Source organism: Astyanax mexicanus, chromosome 19 (genome assembly GCF_023375975.1).
Source record: "Astyanax mexicanus isolate ESR-SI-001 chromosome 19, AstMex3_surface, whole genome shotgun sequence".
NCBI classification, from domain to species: domain Eukaryota; kingdom Metazoa; phylum Chordata; class Actinopteri; order Characiformes; family Acestrorhamphidae; genus Astyanax; species Astyanax mexicanus.
The window spans coordinates 43,272,992-43,293,675 of NC_064426.1; the positions used below are offsets into that span (position 1 = coordinate 43,272,992).

The 20,684-nt window shown below is 35.6% G+C and overlaps 1 protein-coding gene and 1 long non-coding RNA gene across 8 annotated transcripts in view; both read left to right on the forward strand.

Moving 5' to 3' along the window:
* Positions 1 to 20,684, forward strand: part of LOC125784464 (uncharacterized) — a 320,028-nt gene that overhangs the window by 124,266 nt on the left and 175,078 nt on the right. The gene's annotated exons all lie outside the window — the stretch shown is intronic.
* The window catches only part of LOC103040205 (BAH and coiled-coil domain-containing protein 1), a 147,686-nt gene continuing 128,813 nt past the window's right edge, over positions 1,812 to 20,684 (forward strand). For 6 of the 7 annotated variants that reach the window (XR_007427265.1, XM_049468111.1, XM_049468115.1 and 3 more), the window contains exons 1-2: positions 1,812 to 2,072; positions 7,332 to 7,616. Coding sequence is in view for 6 of the 7 variants with exons in the window: in XM_049468111.1 (XP_049324068.1) it covers positions 7,442 to 7,616 (175 nt within the window). In the remaining variant the exon portion in view is untranslated. The remainder of the gene's footprint in view (positions 2,073 to 7,331; positions 7,617 to 20,684) is intronic. The other variant, XM_049468112.1, reaches the window with a different exon arrangement.

Sequence of the window (20,684 nt, forward strand, 5' to 3'; positions counted from 1 at the left end):
CCCCTCGGGGGCGCCTTGAAACCGCCCCCTCTTATCTTTTTTCATCATCTAACCCCGGGACGCCTTGAAACCGCGCGGCCAGTTATTGCTTTTTTTCTCCTCAGACAGCCCAATGCGGACTGGCCGCCAGCCAATCAGAGCCTTGTTTACACTCTGTGACTGACAATGCTCTGGCGACGTGCCAGCCAATCAGATTTCAGTCTGAATGGAGGACAAGTTTAAAAACCTGTCTGCCTCAAATATATCTGTATATCTACCTCAAATTACCTCTATCTACCTGTATATAACTCAAACTGTCTCAACTTACCTCTGTCTATCTCTACCCTCAAAATTCCACAAAGTACATCTGTCCATCTATATCTACCTCTATCTCCCTTAAATTTCCTCTATCTACCCGTATATACATTGAAATGACCTCTGTCTGTCATTTACCTATATATACCTTAAATCTACCTCAAAATACATCACACTACTTCAAATTACCTACATGTACCTCAAAGCACCTCTGTCTATCTGTATATACCTCAAACTACCTCAAATGACCCCTGCAGGCACGTAAAAGTGTTAGTTAGACGTTATCCAGATATAATATTTTTGTCATCTAATATATTATTACCAACATTGGACCTGAAATTAACGTCTATTGACATTGGTGGCCAGCTGGAACCCCTGTCTCTCTCTATCTACCTCAAAATACACCAATCTACCTCAAATGACCTCTATCTATCTATCTCTATCTATCTAAAACTACTATTTTATGAATGAAGATAACAATAACATCTTAACAATCCAATCAGATTTCAGTTTGAATGGAGGACATTCAAAAATAAAAATTCTCCCTCAAATATATCTATATACCTATATATCTATATACCTATATATAATGTATGTCTACCTCACATTACCTCTATCTACCTCAAATTACTTCTATGTACTTTAAAACACATCATACTACCTAAAAATTAGCCATATCTACCTCAAATTACCTCTATTAACCTGTATGTACATCAAACTTCCTCAAATTGTGTGTTTGTTTTTTACTGCATGAATGGGATAGAACCACATTTCATCTGTGTGCCCAACACAAGTGTAAGCTTTTAATGAGGCCTAATGAACTAAATAATTAAATAGTTTACTCAGAAGAAAAATAAAATTTATTGATTATTGATTTTATTAATATGACAGTGTTATAATACCATTGCAATATATCATCTTGCATATAGTATCACAATTTGAAATTAATTAAAACAAAAAGTGCTAAACGAACCAGAATATGTTTTATATTTTTACATTCTTCAAAGTAGCACCTCTTGCTTAGATGATCAGCTTTACACATCTCTGCTGGATTTTCTCAATCAGCTTCACCTGAACGGCTTTCAGTTAACAGCTGTGCTGAACTCATCAAGAGTTAATTACTTGAATTTCTTGTCTCTTAATAAAGTGTTTGAGAGCATCAGTTAAAGTAAAGTAGTGATGAGGTAGAGTTACAGGTATACAGTGAATAGTGAATATTTGAATAATGTTCTAATGTCTCATATTATGAGAAGCAATAGTGCAGTCTCAAAAAAAGACCATAAAAATTTCATGATGGTGAAACTGGCACTCATCAGGACGACCCCAGGAAAGGATATCTCTGGGTAAAACAGGTTCAGCTTGAATTTCCCGCTGCTCCCAGCCTTTTTCCCTGTGCACATATTCCATTGGCTAAAGGCGTGGGCCAATCAGAGACAAGAGTGTCTGGACGAGCTCATTAGCATATGCGTCTCTGGCCAATGGGAGGCTGTGTTTACTCTCCCCGGGTTGCGAGGCACGAGCAGCGCTGGGAAAGAGCGGATCACCGTTTGGAGACTCGAGCCTGGACTGAGCGGCCCGAGCCGGCGCTCCAGCCCATAGCCAGCACTGCAGCACTCACTGCAGGACCTTCTGCAGGACCTACAGCAGGACTTACAGCAGGACTTACTGGATATAACCTCTCAAACACGCGCTTTAACATGGACTACATTCTTCACCTGAAATTTTTTATTTTCTTTTAATTACATTTATTTATTGTTATGCAAGGATTTAACATACCAGTAAGTAACAATTTATTTAATTTTTAATATCATTATTAATAATTTGGGATTATATTTGGGCTATAAACGCAGATATATATTTGTTTGTTTTTTTAATATTATTTTTATTATTATTTTTTTTTCATGAGAATAAAAAAGCAGGGTTTGGCGTCTGATAAATTGATAAATTCTATATAGCTATATTTATGAGACTCAAAAAGAAAGCGTATATAATGAATAATATAGCTACGATTAGTTAACCTATTTTTCTATATTATATTATGCAATGGAATTTTTAAATGAAATTGTTAATTTAGTTGAATTGATCATTTAAGGTTATGCATGTAACGTCTTCTATAGCGAGCTAAAACATTATACACGCGATTACACGCGTTAACCAAAATAATATTGTTTTGTATTAAACAGGTAGCTAGCTGTTCATTATACATTATACATTTTTATTTTTTTTTAGCTTTTTAGATTTGAGCTAAAATATGATAAATTAAAAATGGTAACCTATTTATTATTTATTTATTTATTTTTGTTTTGTTAATTTAGTAGCTAATTAAAATAAAACTATTTATAAAATATATGTATGTTTTAAAGCAATGATATATCATTTTTTTTTTTTTTTTTTGTGGAACGTTCACAGTCTATACACAGGTAGGCTGGGTATCTAATCTAACCTAACCTAACCTAAGCTAACCTAACGAGACTGTGTGGCCTGTAAACCATTATTCTAAAGATTATTAACATTTACATATTAGCTAGCTACATAAATAAAATAATATATATTTTTATGAATTAATTTAGTCGATTTTAAGCACGTTACGTAGCGTAAAAATAATTTAATAATAAATATATGTATTTTGAAAACGCCTTCATTGGCTAAATTTATTATTACACTACATATAACATACATAAAAATATAAATTTTATTTATTTTTAGTTTATATTTAGTTTTAATTATAATTATTGTTATTATACGTTTTTTTTTATTATATAATCGATTAAAATAAAGTGTTGGACCGTCGGCGACTCTGCGGTGTAACACAGCGGCTCGTTGCTCGCTCTGTACCCGCGCTGAGGGCTCTCCCGACCGGCCAACGCTGGCGCCATCCAGCCCGGAACAAAAAATCTCCCCAAACCTCCGCCGATTCCTTCGCTAAAAATACATTTAGATCAGCTTTAATCGCGTTTTAAATGGTTTAAAATGATTGTGTTTGTATTTATATATGTCTCTATATTCAGAAAATATAGATTAAATGGGTAAAAATCGTTCCCGTGCCTGTTTTTTTCTTACCGAGGCATTGTTAGCTAGACGAGGCAGAACAATTGCTCTGGTCGCCTCGTCATGTTAAAACCCACAGAGACAAAGGTTCCGGGGGCTTTAAATCGGTTTATATCGAAATAAATACGATTAAAATATTGTTAAATCAGCGTTTTAAAGGAAGAGTATATTGTATTTTTGTGTTTTAAGGGTCGATGGTGGACGGAAATGGCTGACTGGGGGAGCTGAGTGTGTGTTTATGAGTGTGTGTGTGTGTGTGTGTGTGCAGCCAGACAAAGGCAGGCTAGCTCAGTCAAGCCATTCAAATTAAATCTGAGCTTTATTTCTTTACAAATACCCTATAAAACTCAACTAATGATGAAAATGAGCATGTGCTATTTTAGAATTACATTTTAGAATGAATAAATCATCGTGACTGACAGATTAACCATAAAACAAACAGCTAAAACACTGAATTCCCCTTCACTGTGAGTGACTGGCATGTTGTATTCTCAGCAGTGCAGCATTGCATTTAGATTCTCTATAGTATATGTAAAAATAAAGCTGCTGTATCATATTTTCATGGACATAATTGCAGAAATGTAGCTTTATTACTAAAGAAAAGGCTTCACACGTTTAGAGCTGTGTGTTTAATATTATCCTCGTCAATTTTAAAACCCTCAAATAAAAGATTGGAAGAGGTCAAGGCAGATAAAAAGCAGCAAAATCATCACAGTTGGGTTATTTAGTAGTATTTTTCTTAATCTTGATCATTTTCTTGTTTTCCAATCTCCAAACACATTTGATTCAATTGATCAGATTAATTAACAGGCCTAATCAGATGTTATAAAGTTTAAAACAGGGAATCTACTAAAATAGCAGTGCAGTGCAATTGGGCCTCCAGCAGCAGGACATAGAAAAACACACAAAAAAAATAAGAAAAATAAAAAGAAATACACAAAATTGAACCAGTTGAACAGAATTGTTGCATTATTTTATCAGATAAACCTTTCAAATAAAAATCTTTGTGACTGACAGCCCTGAACATAAAGCGTGTAGCTGCTAGCTATAAACTGCACTTTGCTGTAACTGGCATTTTGTATGATGTTGTATTCTCAGCAATTTTCAGCAGTGCAGCAGATTATTTAGATTCTCTATAGTATATATAAAAATAGAGCTGGTTTGTGAGATTTTTATGGACATAATTGCAGAAATTTAGCTTTATTACTGAAGAAAACGCTTCAGAAGTTCAAAGCTTTGTGTTTAATATTGTCCTCGTCAATTTAACTACCCTCAAATAAAGAGCTGGAAGAGGTCAAGGCAAATGAAAAACAGCTAAATCATCAGTTGGTCATTTTTGTGGTTTTTAAGCTCCCAACACACTGGATTCAATTGATCAGATTAATAAGCAGGCCTAATCAGATGTGTTAAAGCTTAAAACAGGGAATCTACTAAAATAGCAGTGCAGTGCCATTGGGCCTTTAGTAGCAGGACTAAGAAACACACAAAAATGTAAGAAATAATAGATAAATACACAAAATTAAACCAATGCAAGAAATGTTGCATTATTTTATCAGATTCATAATTCAAATAGCTGTTATAAATACTGAACTGCACTTTTCTTTGACTGGTATGTTGCAGCAGATTATTTAGATTCTCTGTAGGGAAAATTTAAAGCTGTGTGTGAGATTTTTATGAGCATTATTGCAGAAATATTGCTTCATTCCTAATATATTTTGAGATGTGTATCTAATATTAAATATATTACAGCTATAGGTGTGTCAGTCTTGTCCTCGTCAATCTAATTACCCCAAATTAAGGCAGATGAAAGGCAGCAAAATCAGCACAGATAATTCCAGTAGTGTTTCTCAATCCTGCTCATGGAGGAATCTTGCTCTGCATGTCTTTTCTGTGTGTGTGTGTGTGTGTGTGTGTGTGTGTGTGTGTGTGTGTGTGTTTTCAAGCTCCCAACACACCTGATTCAGTTGATCAGCACATTCACCCTCTATGGCATAAATTATATTGTATAAAAAATATATATATAAAATATATATTTGATTTCTTAAAAGATTGGTATATATATATATATATATATATATATATATATATATATATATATATATATATATATATATATATATATATGTATACACACATTTCTGTTTGGACTATTTTTAAATGTTTCCGAGCAAGGAATAAGATGAATGAATGAATAGGAAAAACTATTTTCGTAAAGTAAGAATATAAACAACTAAATATGTCTTTTTTATGTATTCTTGCAAATGTACATTTTTGTTTATGACCCACTTGTACATACCCTTGTAATGTACGTAGATATGCCTTGTCATATGTAAATTAAATATAAATGAACAAATACATACAGAAACAATAAAATACAGCATGGTATGGTGTAATAAACATAAAATAAAAACTAAAAAAAAAAAAAAAAAAATGGTTCTTAACACCATGTGCCATAGAGGGTTTAGGAAGCCTATCATAAAACATCAAAAGATGTGCTAAAACAGGGAATCCACTGAAATGTGCAGTGCTTTAGGTCTGCAGTAGCAGGGATAACAAAAAAAGATAAATACACAAAATTGAACTATGCAAGGGTTGCATTGCATATTTTATCAGATAAATCAGATTTTTAAAAATATATATATTTTTTGACTAATAACTCTGCAGCTATTATAAATACTGAAGTACTCTTTGCTTTGACTGGCATGTTCTTTGACTGGCGTTTTCAGCAGTGCAGCAGCAGTGTGTGTGTGTGTGTGTGTGTGTGTGCTGTTGTGAGGTGTTGTGTGGAGGAGATAGCTAGAACAGATACAGTCTCTGTAAGGAACAGCCTTCTGTGTTTTTATGGGCATTATTGGAGATACGAGCTTTTAACTATAGGTTGTATCAGTCACATCCTGGTCAATTTAATTACCTTTAAATAAAGACCAGAAGAGGTCAAGGCAGATGAAAGGCAGCAAAACGCAAAATCGCAGTTTTGTGCACACACATGCATGCATGCACACACACATATGCATGCATGCACACACACACACACACACACATATGCATGCACACACACACACTGTAAAATCCCAGCTATCTGCAACCAAGGCCTTGTAGTAAATGGTGTAAGCAGTAAACGGTGGCGTGGTGATTAAGGGTCGTTGTGCCCCTCGTCTCCTCATTGATCACGCTGCTTTGGTAAATCCAGTCCAAATGAGCTGATAGCCTTTTTAATTTGGGGGCAATTACGCGACAATTCATCAAAATTTATATGCTCAATCCTCTTGAACTGGATTGCACTGGATTCAGAGCTGCACGGTATTGCAATAAAAACTGACATTGCGATAAATCATTTATAATTGCATTATTTTGCGATATATGAATAAATTGTAATATTTCAACAATTAAGAATTTTTATGAGGGCATAATATTAACAATGCATTCAGAGTATTGCATAGAATAGATGGTCATGAAGCATAATTATGATGATTACGTGCATGACTTACAGTATATATTTTATATATTTGCTTTACTTGACATTGCACATTCCCTGCAGTGTGACTGTATGCTATATGTGTGTTAATGCATATAATGTATTATAAATATACTGTATTGTGATTTTGTTTTGCTTTTGTATCTAAATATATCAGGAATTGTTATTATCTTTTATTTTTAATTTTTGTCTTTTGCATCCATTCACACATTAAGGTTATGGACACACACAAAATTTTAATTCATAAAAAAATGCATGCATGGATTTTGCTGGACTGCTGAATTTGCATTGTTATTGTTGCATTAAAACAAAAAGACAACACACACAATGCAGCCAGTGTTTATTTATTATTTGTATTATTATAATTTATCCACAAAATCCTATATATTAATATATTTGTGACATTTTACCCAGTCCATATATATCACCATATATATATATATATATATATAGTAATGAGTGTATAGCCGCAGTTGTGGGTGTTCTCTGACGGTAATCTTTGTTCTCCCGGTAGAAAAGATGATTGGGGGCTGCAGCTCGTGCTGGAGATGCGAGGTTTTGTGTGGGGATTATAGCTGTGTGTGCTGAGCGGTTGGTCGGCCGGTTGTTTGGAGCTGTAGCGGGATGGAGGGGAGGGAGTTCGCCGCTCCGGCTCACCTGCTGTCAGAGCGGGGCGCCCTGGTGCACCGCGCCGCCTCGCGGATCTCCTCCTCCGGACACGGATCCGTGCAGCACGCGGGGCCCTTTCCCCCCGGGAAATACTACCCCTCACCTCACCTGCCCATGCCCACACACTCAGGTCAGTGCGCTGCTTCTACTGTATATACCCCACACACCTGCGATTATATACCTGTGCATATATACTGTGTTATATACCTGGGCTTATATACCTGTGTTTATATACCTGTTCTTATATATGTGTTTATACACTACATTTATATACTGTGCTTATACACTGTATTATATACCTGTGCATATATACTGTGTTTATATACCTGTTCTTATATATGTGTTTATACACTACATTTATATACTGTGCTTATACACTGTATTATATACCTGTGCATATATACTGTGTTATATACCTGGGCTTATATACCTGTGTTTATATACCTGTTCTTATATATGTGTTTATACACTACATTTATATACTGTGCTTATATACCTGTTCTTTTATATCTTTGCTCATATACTATACGTACATAGGCGCTCATATCCTATATTTATATGCATTTCTTTAAATACAGTATGTACTGTGTTTATATACTGAGTTTGTATACTGTATGTTTATACTGTGCTTATATACAATATTTATATACTGTTTATATGCAGTATATACTGTAGTCATATAGTGAGTTTATATACAGTATGTATATACTGTGTTTATATGCTGAGTTTATATACAGTATTTTTATACAGTGTGTACTGTGTTTATGTACTGAGTTTATATACAGGAGTTTATATTCTGAGTTTACATATTGAGTTTATATACAGCATTTCTATTCAGTCTTTATATATTGAATTTATACTCTGAGTTTATATACTGAGTTTATATACCCATATACACTATATATTTATATCTGTGGGCTTAATGCTGCATTTCTTGATTTTGTAATGTTTATAAAATAGTAATTACACTTAATTACAATTCAGTAGAGATTATTTGATGTTATGCTTAAAGTCTGTTCATGTGAATCTCCTATACTATTTATTATTTATTTAAATCACACATTACATTTGGTATATACAGGGAAAATAAATAAATCAAATATTTTGTTATAAAACAGTAATTACACAATTCAGTAGAGATTCAGTTGAACAGGAGCATTTCTTTAATGTTAACTGATGTTATAATAATCGCCTATTCATGTGAAAATCCTGAATATTCAAATCAGAACGATTGATGATGATGATGGTGAGAATGATGGATTATAGGCTTGTGGAGGTGAATTTACATGTACATTTTGTTATGGTTGAACAGTTTTGATGTATACGTCATGATGATTAATTCGCAAGCAAATGCAATACAAATCACATTATTTTGCACATACACTATAGTTATATATATGTATATAAATCGGTTCTTTGGTTTTACTGTTTAATTGTGCTTTTACTGATTTTGTGACATGTAAACACCCTATACATTTAGATCATTTCTTGATTTTGTAATGTTTATAAAATTGTAATTATATTTAATTACAATTCAGTAGAGATTAATTGATGTTATTCTTAAAGTCTGAAATCTCCTATACTATTTATTATTTATTTAATCAGAATGATGATGATGATGATGATGAAGATGCATTAAAGCATTATGTAGGTGCATTTACATTTTGTTATGGTTGAACAGCCTAGATTTGGAAGTATATATATATACTTATCCAGTTACTAATATACTAATTATTAGTATATACTAATAATCCAGTCTGAAGTCAGTTGATATTATGCGTCATTTCTTAACGTTAATCAGCGTCATGCAAATTGTCTGATCATGTGACCGTCATATACAATCATATCAGAATGATGATGATGATGGATTATAGCGTCACGGCGGTAAATTTACATTTACAGCCTCGATTTTATACGACATGCTGGTTCATTCACAAGCTATATACAGTAAACATAATTATACATTTATACAGGTATACATAATTTTATCAGATGGATCTTTCAAATAATTACATTTTTATGTTAGATATTTGTGGTAATTCTGCTTTTTGTCTTTGTATTGTTATAGTGTATTGTTATAGTGTATTGTTATAGTGTATTGTTATAGGCTGTTTGGCTTTGTTATATGAGGGGAATACAGGCCTGTGATGGCTGTAGATACCCTACATATATCATGTGTTTATATATTGAAATATACTGAATAGGTAGGGATGGGTAAGTGTGTGTGTGTGTGTGTGGTGTCTGCAGTAGATTCAGTGCTGATAATGTGGGCCTTCAGCTCGCTGTGCTGCTCCGCACTGATTCTCTCTGGTCTCAGTTTCATTAAGTAAATGTACATTTTTTTCTTAACAGTGAAATTGGTTACTGCAGCAAATATTTGATAATATATATTTTTGTGAAAATTATTAGGAAAATATTTGGCCTGAAAACATCACAAAAGCATTTTCAGTGCTGGAACAAAAATAAGCAAAAATACTGAATAATTTATACCAAACTATTTAAAATCGAGAAAAAAGTAAATATAATATATAATGTATGCAGTGATTAAAAAAGTGGTAAAATGATTGAAAACCTGCAGGAAACTGCAGTATATTTCCAATATTCAGTATTTGGCATCTGGCCAAATATTCCATTTTGTTTGGTTTCAGTTTCAGCCAAAAACTTTCATTTGAGTTCATCTCTACAGTAAAATCCATTTTAAATAGATTTGTGTTGTGAAATTGTATGTTTTGTGTTTAAAGTTTGCAATGTTTTGGTTAAATTGACTGGTTGAGTAAAGACTATTATTTTTTTTATTTGACATTTATGCATATTTTAAATATTGCCATATTAAATGGAAATAAGATTAAACATGCTAGCCAAGCTTTAGGTTTTGAATTATTTAATTATTTTTTAATTATTATAATTTCGAGTTAGTAGTCACTAGTCACTAGTATAGTGACATACAGTAACTACTAATAGTTTAACATTTAAGCTGACATATATCAACAATGCACAATAAATTTACCTCAGCAGTGCTATTCTACTCATGCATTTACCGCAGCAGTGCTACTTTTATCATAAATGTACCTCAGCAGTGCAATTGTACTCATACATTACCCTTGGCAGTGATACTTAAATCATACATTTACCTCAGCAGTGCTATTTCAGTCATAAATCTACCCTAAATCAAAAATTTAACTCAGCAGTGTTGTTTTAATTAAAAATTTACCTCAGCAGTGCTATCCTAAAGATACATTTACCTTAGCAGCGCTATTCCGTTCATACGGTTTCCTCAGCAGTGCTGCAGTACTATTTTAATCACGGATTTACCTCAGGAGGGCTATTTTAATTATGAATTTACCTCAATAGCCGTGCTATTCTATACATAGATTTACTTCAGCAGGGCTAATCTAATCACATGTAAGTAAAATTTACACTTTTGGTAATCAAACCAATTTTAAGAGAGTGAATGTGATTTATAGTGTAGTTCGTTTTTTTATTTAATTTGTACAATTTGAAAATTTTCACATATTTAGTTTATTTGGTGCATCACTTTTGGATAGAGAGCGTTCTAGCGTTGCTGTTTGCATCAGATACACTGGAATTATCATTATTCTCTCTCTCTTTCTTTCTTTCTTTCTTTCTTTCTTTCTTTCTTTCTCTCTCTCTCTCTCTCTCTCTCTCTCTCTCTCTCTTACGCCCACTGAACAAACGCTGGTATTTATAGCTGTAGCTGCATCTCTTTGTTCGTGCAGATGTTTGGTAGGAGAATATTCAGGCTAATGCTAATGCTAATGCTAAAGGCCAGAGGTGTGCTGTAACCGGATGTGTGGTGTGCTTTGTTGTGCATGGTCTGCCCCCCCCCCCTCCGATGTCATCACTGTTCAATGAGAGGAACAGGTGGGGTTTTGTTCTTCAGGAGGAAAAATGCCCCCGATCTCTTTTAATGCTTTCTGACTGCGGATAAACAGAAGCGCCGACTGATTCAAACCCACCCAACCATCCCCACTCAACCCCCCAACTCAACCTCACCTGATTACTACCTTATAAAAAAAAAAAGAAATCTCTTAAAAATTATGAGTTTCTTTGATTTTATCAAATTAAAAACCTCTGAAATATAATCAAGAGGAAGATGGATGATCACAAACCATCAAACCACCAAACTGAACTGCTTGAATTTTTACACCAGGAGTAAAGCAGCATAAAGTTATCCAAAAGCAGTGTGTAAGACTGGTGGAGGAGAACATGATGACAAGATGCATGAAAAAAAAACTGTGATTAAAAACCATCAGGGTTATTCCACCAAATATTGATTATTTCTGAGCTCTTAAAACTTTATGGTATTTCAGACATTTCTCAGTTTCTGCAAATAATAATAATTAAATGCTCTAAATGAGAATATTTTTATTTGTAATTTGGGAGAAATGTTGTCTGTAGTTTATAGAATAAAACAACAATGTTCATTTTACTCAAACATAAACCTATAAATAGCAAAATCAGAGAAACTGATTCAGAAACTGAAGTGATCTCTTAATCTTTTCCAGAGCTGTAGTATAGGGTTGCACAATATTGGGAAAAAAAGAACATTGCAACATTTTATTCTGCAGTATATATTGTGAAATTTAGGAAATACCAGAATTTCCAACAGATTTTAAAAATATTCAGTGATTTACAAAAATTATTAAAATATTAATAGTTGGTATGTGCCATATTGCATCGTATGCAGTAATATCGCCAGTATTTTTCTTTTAAAATATGGTTAATATCGATATTATACTCTAAAAATTATGGTGCCATATCACCCACCCCTAATAATTATCACATCAGGGTTCTACTTTTTTACTGTTTTTAGCAAAAGGAAAATTCACACTGTTCTCAAAATGTCCTATTCTATATCAACAAGAGACAGATTATATCTGTACAGTATAATTTATTTTATTTTGATCCTGGATATATGGAGATATTTGGATTGAATTATTATTATTAATATCATGACTAGTAATTCTGGATCATTGACTTTTACTGTTACAAATCTGTTAAAATTCTATATATTTTAATAAAATTTCATTTTCATTTTGTTGCAGTAGTGTATTCCTGATTTTTTCAAACTTTATGAATATTAGCTTTTTTTTTTTGTTGCATTATTTGAGGTCTGAAAGCTCTGCATCTTTTTTTGTTATTTCAGACATTTCTTTTTTGCTCTAAATTACAATATTTGTAATTTGGGAGAAATGTTGTCTGTAGTTTATAGAATAAAACAACAATGTTCATTTTACTCAAACATAAACCTATAAATAGCAAAATCAGAGAAACTGATTCAGAAACTGAAGTGATCTCTTCATTTTTTCTAGAGCTGTATAGTATATATACAGTCCAGAGTGCTAAAGGAGTTAAAACACAGATACACTGAATATTTCTAAATATTTTCTAAATATTTTCTGAATATTTCCGTTTTTTTGTTGTGTTATTCTCTGACGGCTCTCTGGCGGCTCTGAGGCCGGTGCAGATCCAGCCGCCGCCTGCAGCGTTATGAAATATGCTGGTGTTTGTGGGGAAGTGCGAGGCTTTCACTTCTCTCTGCAGCGTGATGTTGGTGTTGTTCCTCCTCCTGATGAAACGAGGCTCGTCCAGCGGCTCGCTGAGATTCCCTGACAGTTCCTCATAAATATCAGACTGGATATAATAGCCATTATCTACCTGCAGCAGCAGCCTGCCATCTGACATTTCATCCCTGTGAAGGATGCTGCCTGTGGGGGTGGGGGGGAGGTGTGTGTGTGTGTGTGTGTGTGTGTGTGTGTGTGCAATAATATATAACTGTTTATCACAGTATTAAAAAGAGAGGACAGATTATTCACTATTGGTTTTAAATGATCTTTAATTTTACAGGATTTAGTTTTAATTTTAGATTTAGTTCTCATTCTCAGAGACGTCTCTGGAAAAAATTACAGCACATTTAGTTTATGGATCAATAACATATAAGGATTTTTAACAGGCCAACTAAAGCCCTATCCAGATGGTATTAGTTTCTTTTATGTACATGTTTTTCTCAGACGTCCTCTGAGAAAATTACAGGCTGAATTATCTACTGTTTTTCTCTGAACTCCGTGCTCCTCCGGTAATTTTAGTCCCGTCCGGACGCACATCTCTGAGTTTCGTCTCCTCGCCTTTAATAAAATAGCTATTTGTCCACTGCCGCGCACCGTAATTACACTTTGGACGCGCCACGGTTTCCACGGAGATCCACCTTAAAAAAACACAACAGCGAGTGGAAATGGAGGAGCTACTGAACGCCGCAAAGATGTCATGTGACAGAGAAAAAAAAGCCTAAAGCCTATTCTCCTAACACCTCTAACATACTAAGTTGTTCCCCTCTTTTCCTTTTTTATCTCACTTCATTTCCCTTCTGCCTTCTTCATGCCTTGTCTAAATTATGTTTTTTCCTTGAATTTTTATGTCCTTTATTGCTAAATGTACATAATTATTTGTAAGTCGCTTTGGATAAAATCACCCGCTAAATGTAATAGTAAGCAATTTAGAAAAGTGCAGACAAAAAGGGTCACACACAAAATATCTAAAATAAGAAATGGGATAAACGATAAACAACAAGTACAAGGACAAGGCTAAAGAGGGGTCAAAAATACAAAAACGTGTTGGTAACAAAAAGAGCTAGGAACTAGGTTTAATACCGGGCAAGGATCTACTGAAAACAAGGGGTATTTAGACTAGTAGGACCAGGTGGGTGTAATTAGAAGCTCGGCGAGTTGGAACACCAAAGCGTCACGTGAGAAAGACCAAGTACAAGAAGTAAACAACAAGTTAAGATGGTTTTCATTAGAACATCAACCTGCCCAGGTACACCAGATGAAAATTTGCCATCTGGCTAAATCTGGCACATTAACATTATTAAATAAAAATGGTAATTAATGTGTATTGTACCTGTTAAATAAATAAATCAAATCAAAGGACATGACTGAAGAGTGCTCATAATAAACGAAAAAACAAAAGACCAGGGAACAAAAGAAACGCGAGGTAGAAGAGCAAAGAGAAAAAGAATCTACTGAAAACAAGAAGTATATATACTAGTAGGACCAGGTGTATGTAATTAGAAGGCACCCTAAAACACTGCAATCCATCCTCTCCAACATCCATACACTTAATATTTTTTTGGTATGCTTTTATTTAAATAATTGTATATTAATGTAAAGATTCTGTACATATTAAAGCTGAAACAAGACTAAAGAGTGGTCAAAAATACAAAAACAGCAGGGAACAAAAAAAATGTGAGGTAGAAGAGGTAGAAACTAGGTTGAGTACCAGGAAAGGATCTACTGAAAACAAGAAGTATCTATACTAGTAGGACGAGGTGTGTTTAATTAGGAGCTTGGCGAGTTAGAACGCTGAAGCATCACGTGATCAGCAGTACCAAGGATGTCTAATGTAGGTGCATGCTTGGAGTTGCAGTGTTCAGAGTTCAGAGATTCTTTGAATCATTTCTTTTTATTTTAACCAAAACACTTAAAAGTTATAACCATTCAGGAACTGTAAACTCTTTACATTCCCTCTTCCTACCCTCTTCAGTGATCTAACAAACACACAGATACATACAGTACTGTGCAAAAGTTTTAGACACCTGTTGGAATTTCAGCAAAGAAAAAGCTTCTTATCTGTGCAGTAAGTTTCTGTTTATTATCTCAGTAAAACACATTACAGCATTACAATATATACAAACACAAGCAAGTTCTCATTATATTAATCATCACCTGGTTTGGTAAATTGGTAAATGTGGTAAATCAGTTGAGCTGCTGACAGAACTGAACATATATATATATATATATATATATTTACACATGCTGGATGAGGAGGAGCATCCAGGAGAAATCTGGATCTGGAACTACACTTTGTTCTTCAGCTTCTTCGGCTCACAAGATACTTATAACATACTTATAGTTAAAAATGAGAATGCCTCGTTACGTTTTGCTGTATCGGTGTTTATTTGCATCTGTTTAAATCATATGTGGTGCTTTTTGTTTTAAGGTAAAAACACTCGTATTGCTGAGATAAATGGATTAGTGTAATTTGCAGTACTGTATGCACACACACCTTATATCAGGAAAGACTGGGACTAAAACTGGGGAGTCTGAAGGGGTTTCCTGTCCCCCCGTCCCCCCGGTCTCAGCGACATTGTTGCTGAGTGCGTCTCTGTGTTTGAGTGTGTTTTACGGCGTGTTGTTTAAAGATAAAAACACTCGGCCTCCCTCCTCTTTTATTGTGTTTGAGGTAGGATGTCCCCGACACTCCCCTGCTTTCCGTATCCTGCCTGCACATCCAAACAGCCTCGCTCTCTTCAAAGGATACCGCAGCAACCCGCCTACAACCCCCCTCAACCCCTCAACACCACCACCACCGCGTTATTTAGTTTTATATCGTACGCACTGTATATATTTATAAATACACGGTGTCGGATACGTACCTGCGCCGGGCGTTTTATTGAGCGGCTGGTTGCTGGAAGATCCCTGGAGCGGAGTGGGGACGTGAACGCCGGGCTTCAAAGACAAACACAGGTGTTTTGTTGGTTGTGAGAAAGTGTGTGTTGTGTTTACGAGCGGCTGCGGCGTCGGCTCAGCTGTCGGAGATGTTTGCTGGGCGATGTGCCGCCGTTGCTGCGCCATAAAACTGGCCGGCGCCGTCTCCCTCACCTCCACACAACCTTTACAGCCATACATCACCCCCACGCGCTAACGCTAACCACGGCCAGAGCGCTCGCCTGATGCTAACCAACCCCTGCTAACTTTGTGGCTTCACTGATTGTTAGAGCACTTCAGTTTCTGAATCAGTTTCTCTGATTTTGCTATTTATAGGTTTATGTTTGAGTAAAATGAACATTGTTGTTTTATTCTATAAACTACAGACAACATTTCTCCCAAATTCCAAATTGTTAATCACAGTTTTTTTCATGCATCTTGGCATCATGTTCTCCTCCACCAGTCTTACACACTGCTTTTGGATAACTTTATGCTGCTTTACTCCTGGTGTAAAAATTCAAGCAGTTCAGTTTGGTGGTTTGATGGTTTGTGATCATCCATCTTCCTCTTGATTATATTCCAGAGGTTTTCAATTTGATCAAATCAAAGAAACTCATCATTTTAAGTGCTCTCTTATTTTTAACATAGTCTTTAAAATGTTCTACATTGTAGATTAATACTGAAGTCATCCAAACTATGAAACTAAGAACAAAACAGAACAGAATCTGTTTTATATTTTAGATTCTCTGCTGGATTTTCTCAGTCAGTTTTATGAGGTAGAGTCTCCTGGAATTCAGGCTTTCAGTTAACAGCTGTGCTGAACTCATCAAGAGTTAATTACTTGAATTTCTTGTCTCTTAATAAAGTGTTTGAGAGCATCAGTTAAAGTAAAGTAGTGAAGAGGTAGAGTTACAGGTATACAGTGAATAGTGAATATTTGAGTAATGTTCGAATCCAGGTTATCAGAAGCAAAAACTAAAAAAAGGTAAAAAAAAAAAAAGTAAAAAATGACTTGAAAGTCAATTTCAAGAACTTATCCTTAGCTTGAAGTGCAGTCGCAGAAAAAAGACCATCAAACATGTTGTAATGATGAAACTGGCACTCATCAGGACCACCCTAGAAAAGGAGGAGCAATCTTTTTTTTTTTGCAGCAAGGTAGGACTCACCTAGCTGGCACCTAGCAACATCATAGCAACCACTAGTAGTTATCAACCAGCTTGCAATACCATAGAAACTTAATTGAATACCTATACAACCTAGGAACCATGAAATGCACTTGTCTGTTTAAATAAATACAATTTTGTAAAAAATGTTGCCATTTTTGAGATAAGAGGGTGCAACAGCGACAAATAAAGTATTTTTATTTTAATAATAATAAAAAACAATCGCAAAGTAACATCTTGTAGCCTTAAACATCCTTTCAAGAATAAAGTCTCGCCCTTCGTCAGAAAGAGCCAATCAGCTTGCTTCTTATGTGTGTGCTATTGAGGAATCTCAGCCTCCTATGATAAGGAGATCTGCGCAAGTAGCCAGAACATGCAGAAAATATATGGTTTTAGTGCAGTAAGGAGCCAAACACTATGAACCTTTTCTGTGTTTTTTTATTCAAATTTTATTAGTGATCTAAAAAGATAAATCGCTATATCGTTTAACACATCATGTTGCAAAGTTTTGATATTTGAAACAAGAAGTACAGTAGATACACAGCGCTGTCTCTGTGTCTGTGTGAGTGACAGGCTGCTGCTGCCCGAGAAGCGTGAGGTAACTGCATGCATGGCCTCCATCCACATGGTTGGGCACGTGCTTGTAAACGTGGGCACTTTTGAAAGCTGTGCTCCTCAGTCCAGCACGGTTTAGCAGCGCAGATATTTCCAGTTACAGCTGAATTCACGCTTTTAATCCCAGAAAAAACATATTTTTAATCTTATGCACCTTTTAAAAAGCCGTTTAAATGATTATTAAAGGGCAGATTACTGTTATTTTGCTGTTATATCGTAAAAAAAAGAACATTTGCAATGTAAAAATGTTCCAGTATCGTGCAGCGCTAGCTGCGTCATTCATGCTAACTCTTCTAGAAGCTCCAGGACTTTGGCAGCATCTTCAGTCCGACTCTATTTTCAGATCAAATGGGTAAAGATGAGCTCAGGGACGGTGTTTGAAGTCTGATAGCGGAGGACGAGAGGAAGAGATATTCCTGCTCATCTGAAGCTCACGTTTCACCATCACTCTCCTCCAGCGCGTGAGCAAACACTGCGTGAACGAACGTGAGCGAAACGTGAGTTTTCTTGCGCTGGAGAGGACGAGTGTCCTCAGAGCAGACGTTATGTCACCAGTTGAGTGTCTTCACTGGCTCTTCTCCACTCAGACCAGATGACCCAACACCTGGCTGCGACTTCCCAGCATCCCCCTCCACCTCTTCCAGCTCTCACACACACACACACACACACACACACACACACACACTCTCTCTCACTCACACACACTCTCACACACTCACAAATGGTCTTCAGCGCCTGGTCAGCCAGACTCCCTGCTGCTGTTTCTCACAGCTGAGGCTTGAAGCTAAGCTGCTTTTTTTTTTTTCAGAAGATGAATAATATTGAATAGACTTATATGACAATATATTGTAAAAAATCAGTATCTATATATTTTTTTAATTTGAAAAAAAAAAAACATAAAACAATTTTTGTTGATTTTTAGTTTAAACACAGAAACTGTCTCTTAATGAACAGACCAATAGAAATACTTTAAAATGACCAAAAAAATAAACTCTTTTTAAATGGACTTATATTAAAAGTTTAGATGTTTTTTCTCTCTCCTGTAAAGTTGCTGTTTTGGAAATACTTATTTTTCATTGGACATTGACGAAGTACAGCTCTGAAAAAAAAATTAAGAATGAAGAAATCACTTCAGTTTCTGAATCAGTTTCTCTGATTTTACTATTTATAGGTTTATGTTTGAGTAAAATGAACATTGTTGTTTTATTCTATAAACTACAGACAACATTTCTCCCAAATTACAAATAAAAATATTCTCATTTAGAGCATTTATTTACAGAAAATGAGAAAGTTTTAGTGTTCAGAAATCAATATTTGGTGGAATAATATTTAGGTGTTTTTAAATCAAAGTTTTCATGCATCATCTTGGCATCATGTTCTCCTCCACCAGTCTTACACACTGCTTTTGGATAACTTTATGCTGCTTTACTCCTGGTGTAAAAATTAAGCAGTTCAGTTTGGTGGTTTGATGGTTTGTGATCATCCATCTTCCTCTTGATTATATTCCAGAGGTTTTCAATTTGGTGAAATCAAAGAAACTCATATTTTTAGGTGCTCTCTTATTTTTGTTCCAGAGCTGTATATAAGAGATGAGGAACCACTGGTTGAAGTACGAGTAACACTCAACCTTAGCATCCTTTCACGGATAAAGTCCTGCCTGATCTTTAACAGTACGGGCCAATCAGCTTGCTGCTTATGCAATGAGTGGAGTAGATCTGTGCAGGCGCAGTAGCCAGAACAAGACAAAAAAATTGAGGTTTTGAACTTAAAAACACAACAATCAGAACAGTATAGTCTGTTTAGCTCAGAGCATTTTAATTTGCGTTGCAGGGGAAAAGTCCAGCATGTATTTCTTTTAATTTTGTCGTGTTTGGTGTATGTATTCGCATGGCTGGTTAGCATGCTGGCTAATCTAACTAAAGCTACTGTACCTATAGGGCACTTTATATGATTCATTTTGAAAGTTAAGAAAAATCGTAATTGTTTTTGGTATGTTTTTGCCTCTTGTTGCAAAATCGCTGCTTCTAAATGCGTCCTCGATTGAAACCGGCGTTGACGCAGGATGAATTTCTTGTGCGAACGTTTTGTTCTCTCCTGATCTGTTCCCTCCAGGTTGGGTCCACATGTTGGTGCCATTTGCTCCTCAACAAAAACAACAATAACAAAACAGCAGAGCCACATTGTGCACATTTGGCGCGAGAGCCGGACGTGTTGGGAGATTTGAAAAGCAGATTTACAAACAATTAGATGAGCAATCGTGACAGTTGGCTAATGACGCTATTGTCAATGTTTGCGAGCGATTAGTCCAGATTTTATAAGCCGGGTTACATAAAAATTGCTCACACTAAGAGCACAGATCTGGCAGCGCAGTGCGCGGTGTGGGAAGCTCGCTGTAGATCCAGAGCTCTGGAGCTTCTTGGCTGAAGTCCATTAAAATCTTCAGTAATGTGTTTTTTTTCTGCTGAAGCTAAACGTGCTGCTATTTGAGGAAGTCATCCATCAACCTCTGCGGTGATTTTCTTCTTTCATTGTGTCCGTGTGTTTGTTTAGTGAGTGAGAATCTGTTCAGAAGTGTGTGTGTGAGTGTGTGTGTCTGGGTGGGTGGTAGAGCAGGGGGAGTGTTATTTGTTGATGGTGTCAGCGGTGCGAGGCATCGTTTAGGGAGGGAAGGGGGTGTTTGACTGGGTTCTCCCAGAGAAGTGTGTGTGTGTGTGTGTGTGTGTGTGTGTATGTGTGTGTGTGTGTGTGTTTGTGTGTGTGTGTGTGTGTGTGTGTGTGAGCGACCGCCAAGTGCCCTACAGTGTGGCAGCGTGCCACCCGGCCGTGCCCTTCCACACAGCCCCGGCCAAGCGGCCAAAACACAAAGAGAGACAAGCGGCCGGGAGATACCTCCCTATATCACATTACTGCAGCACT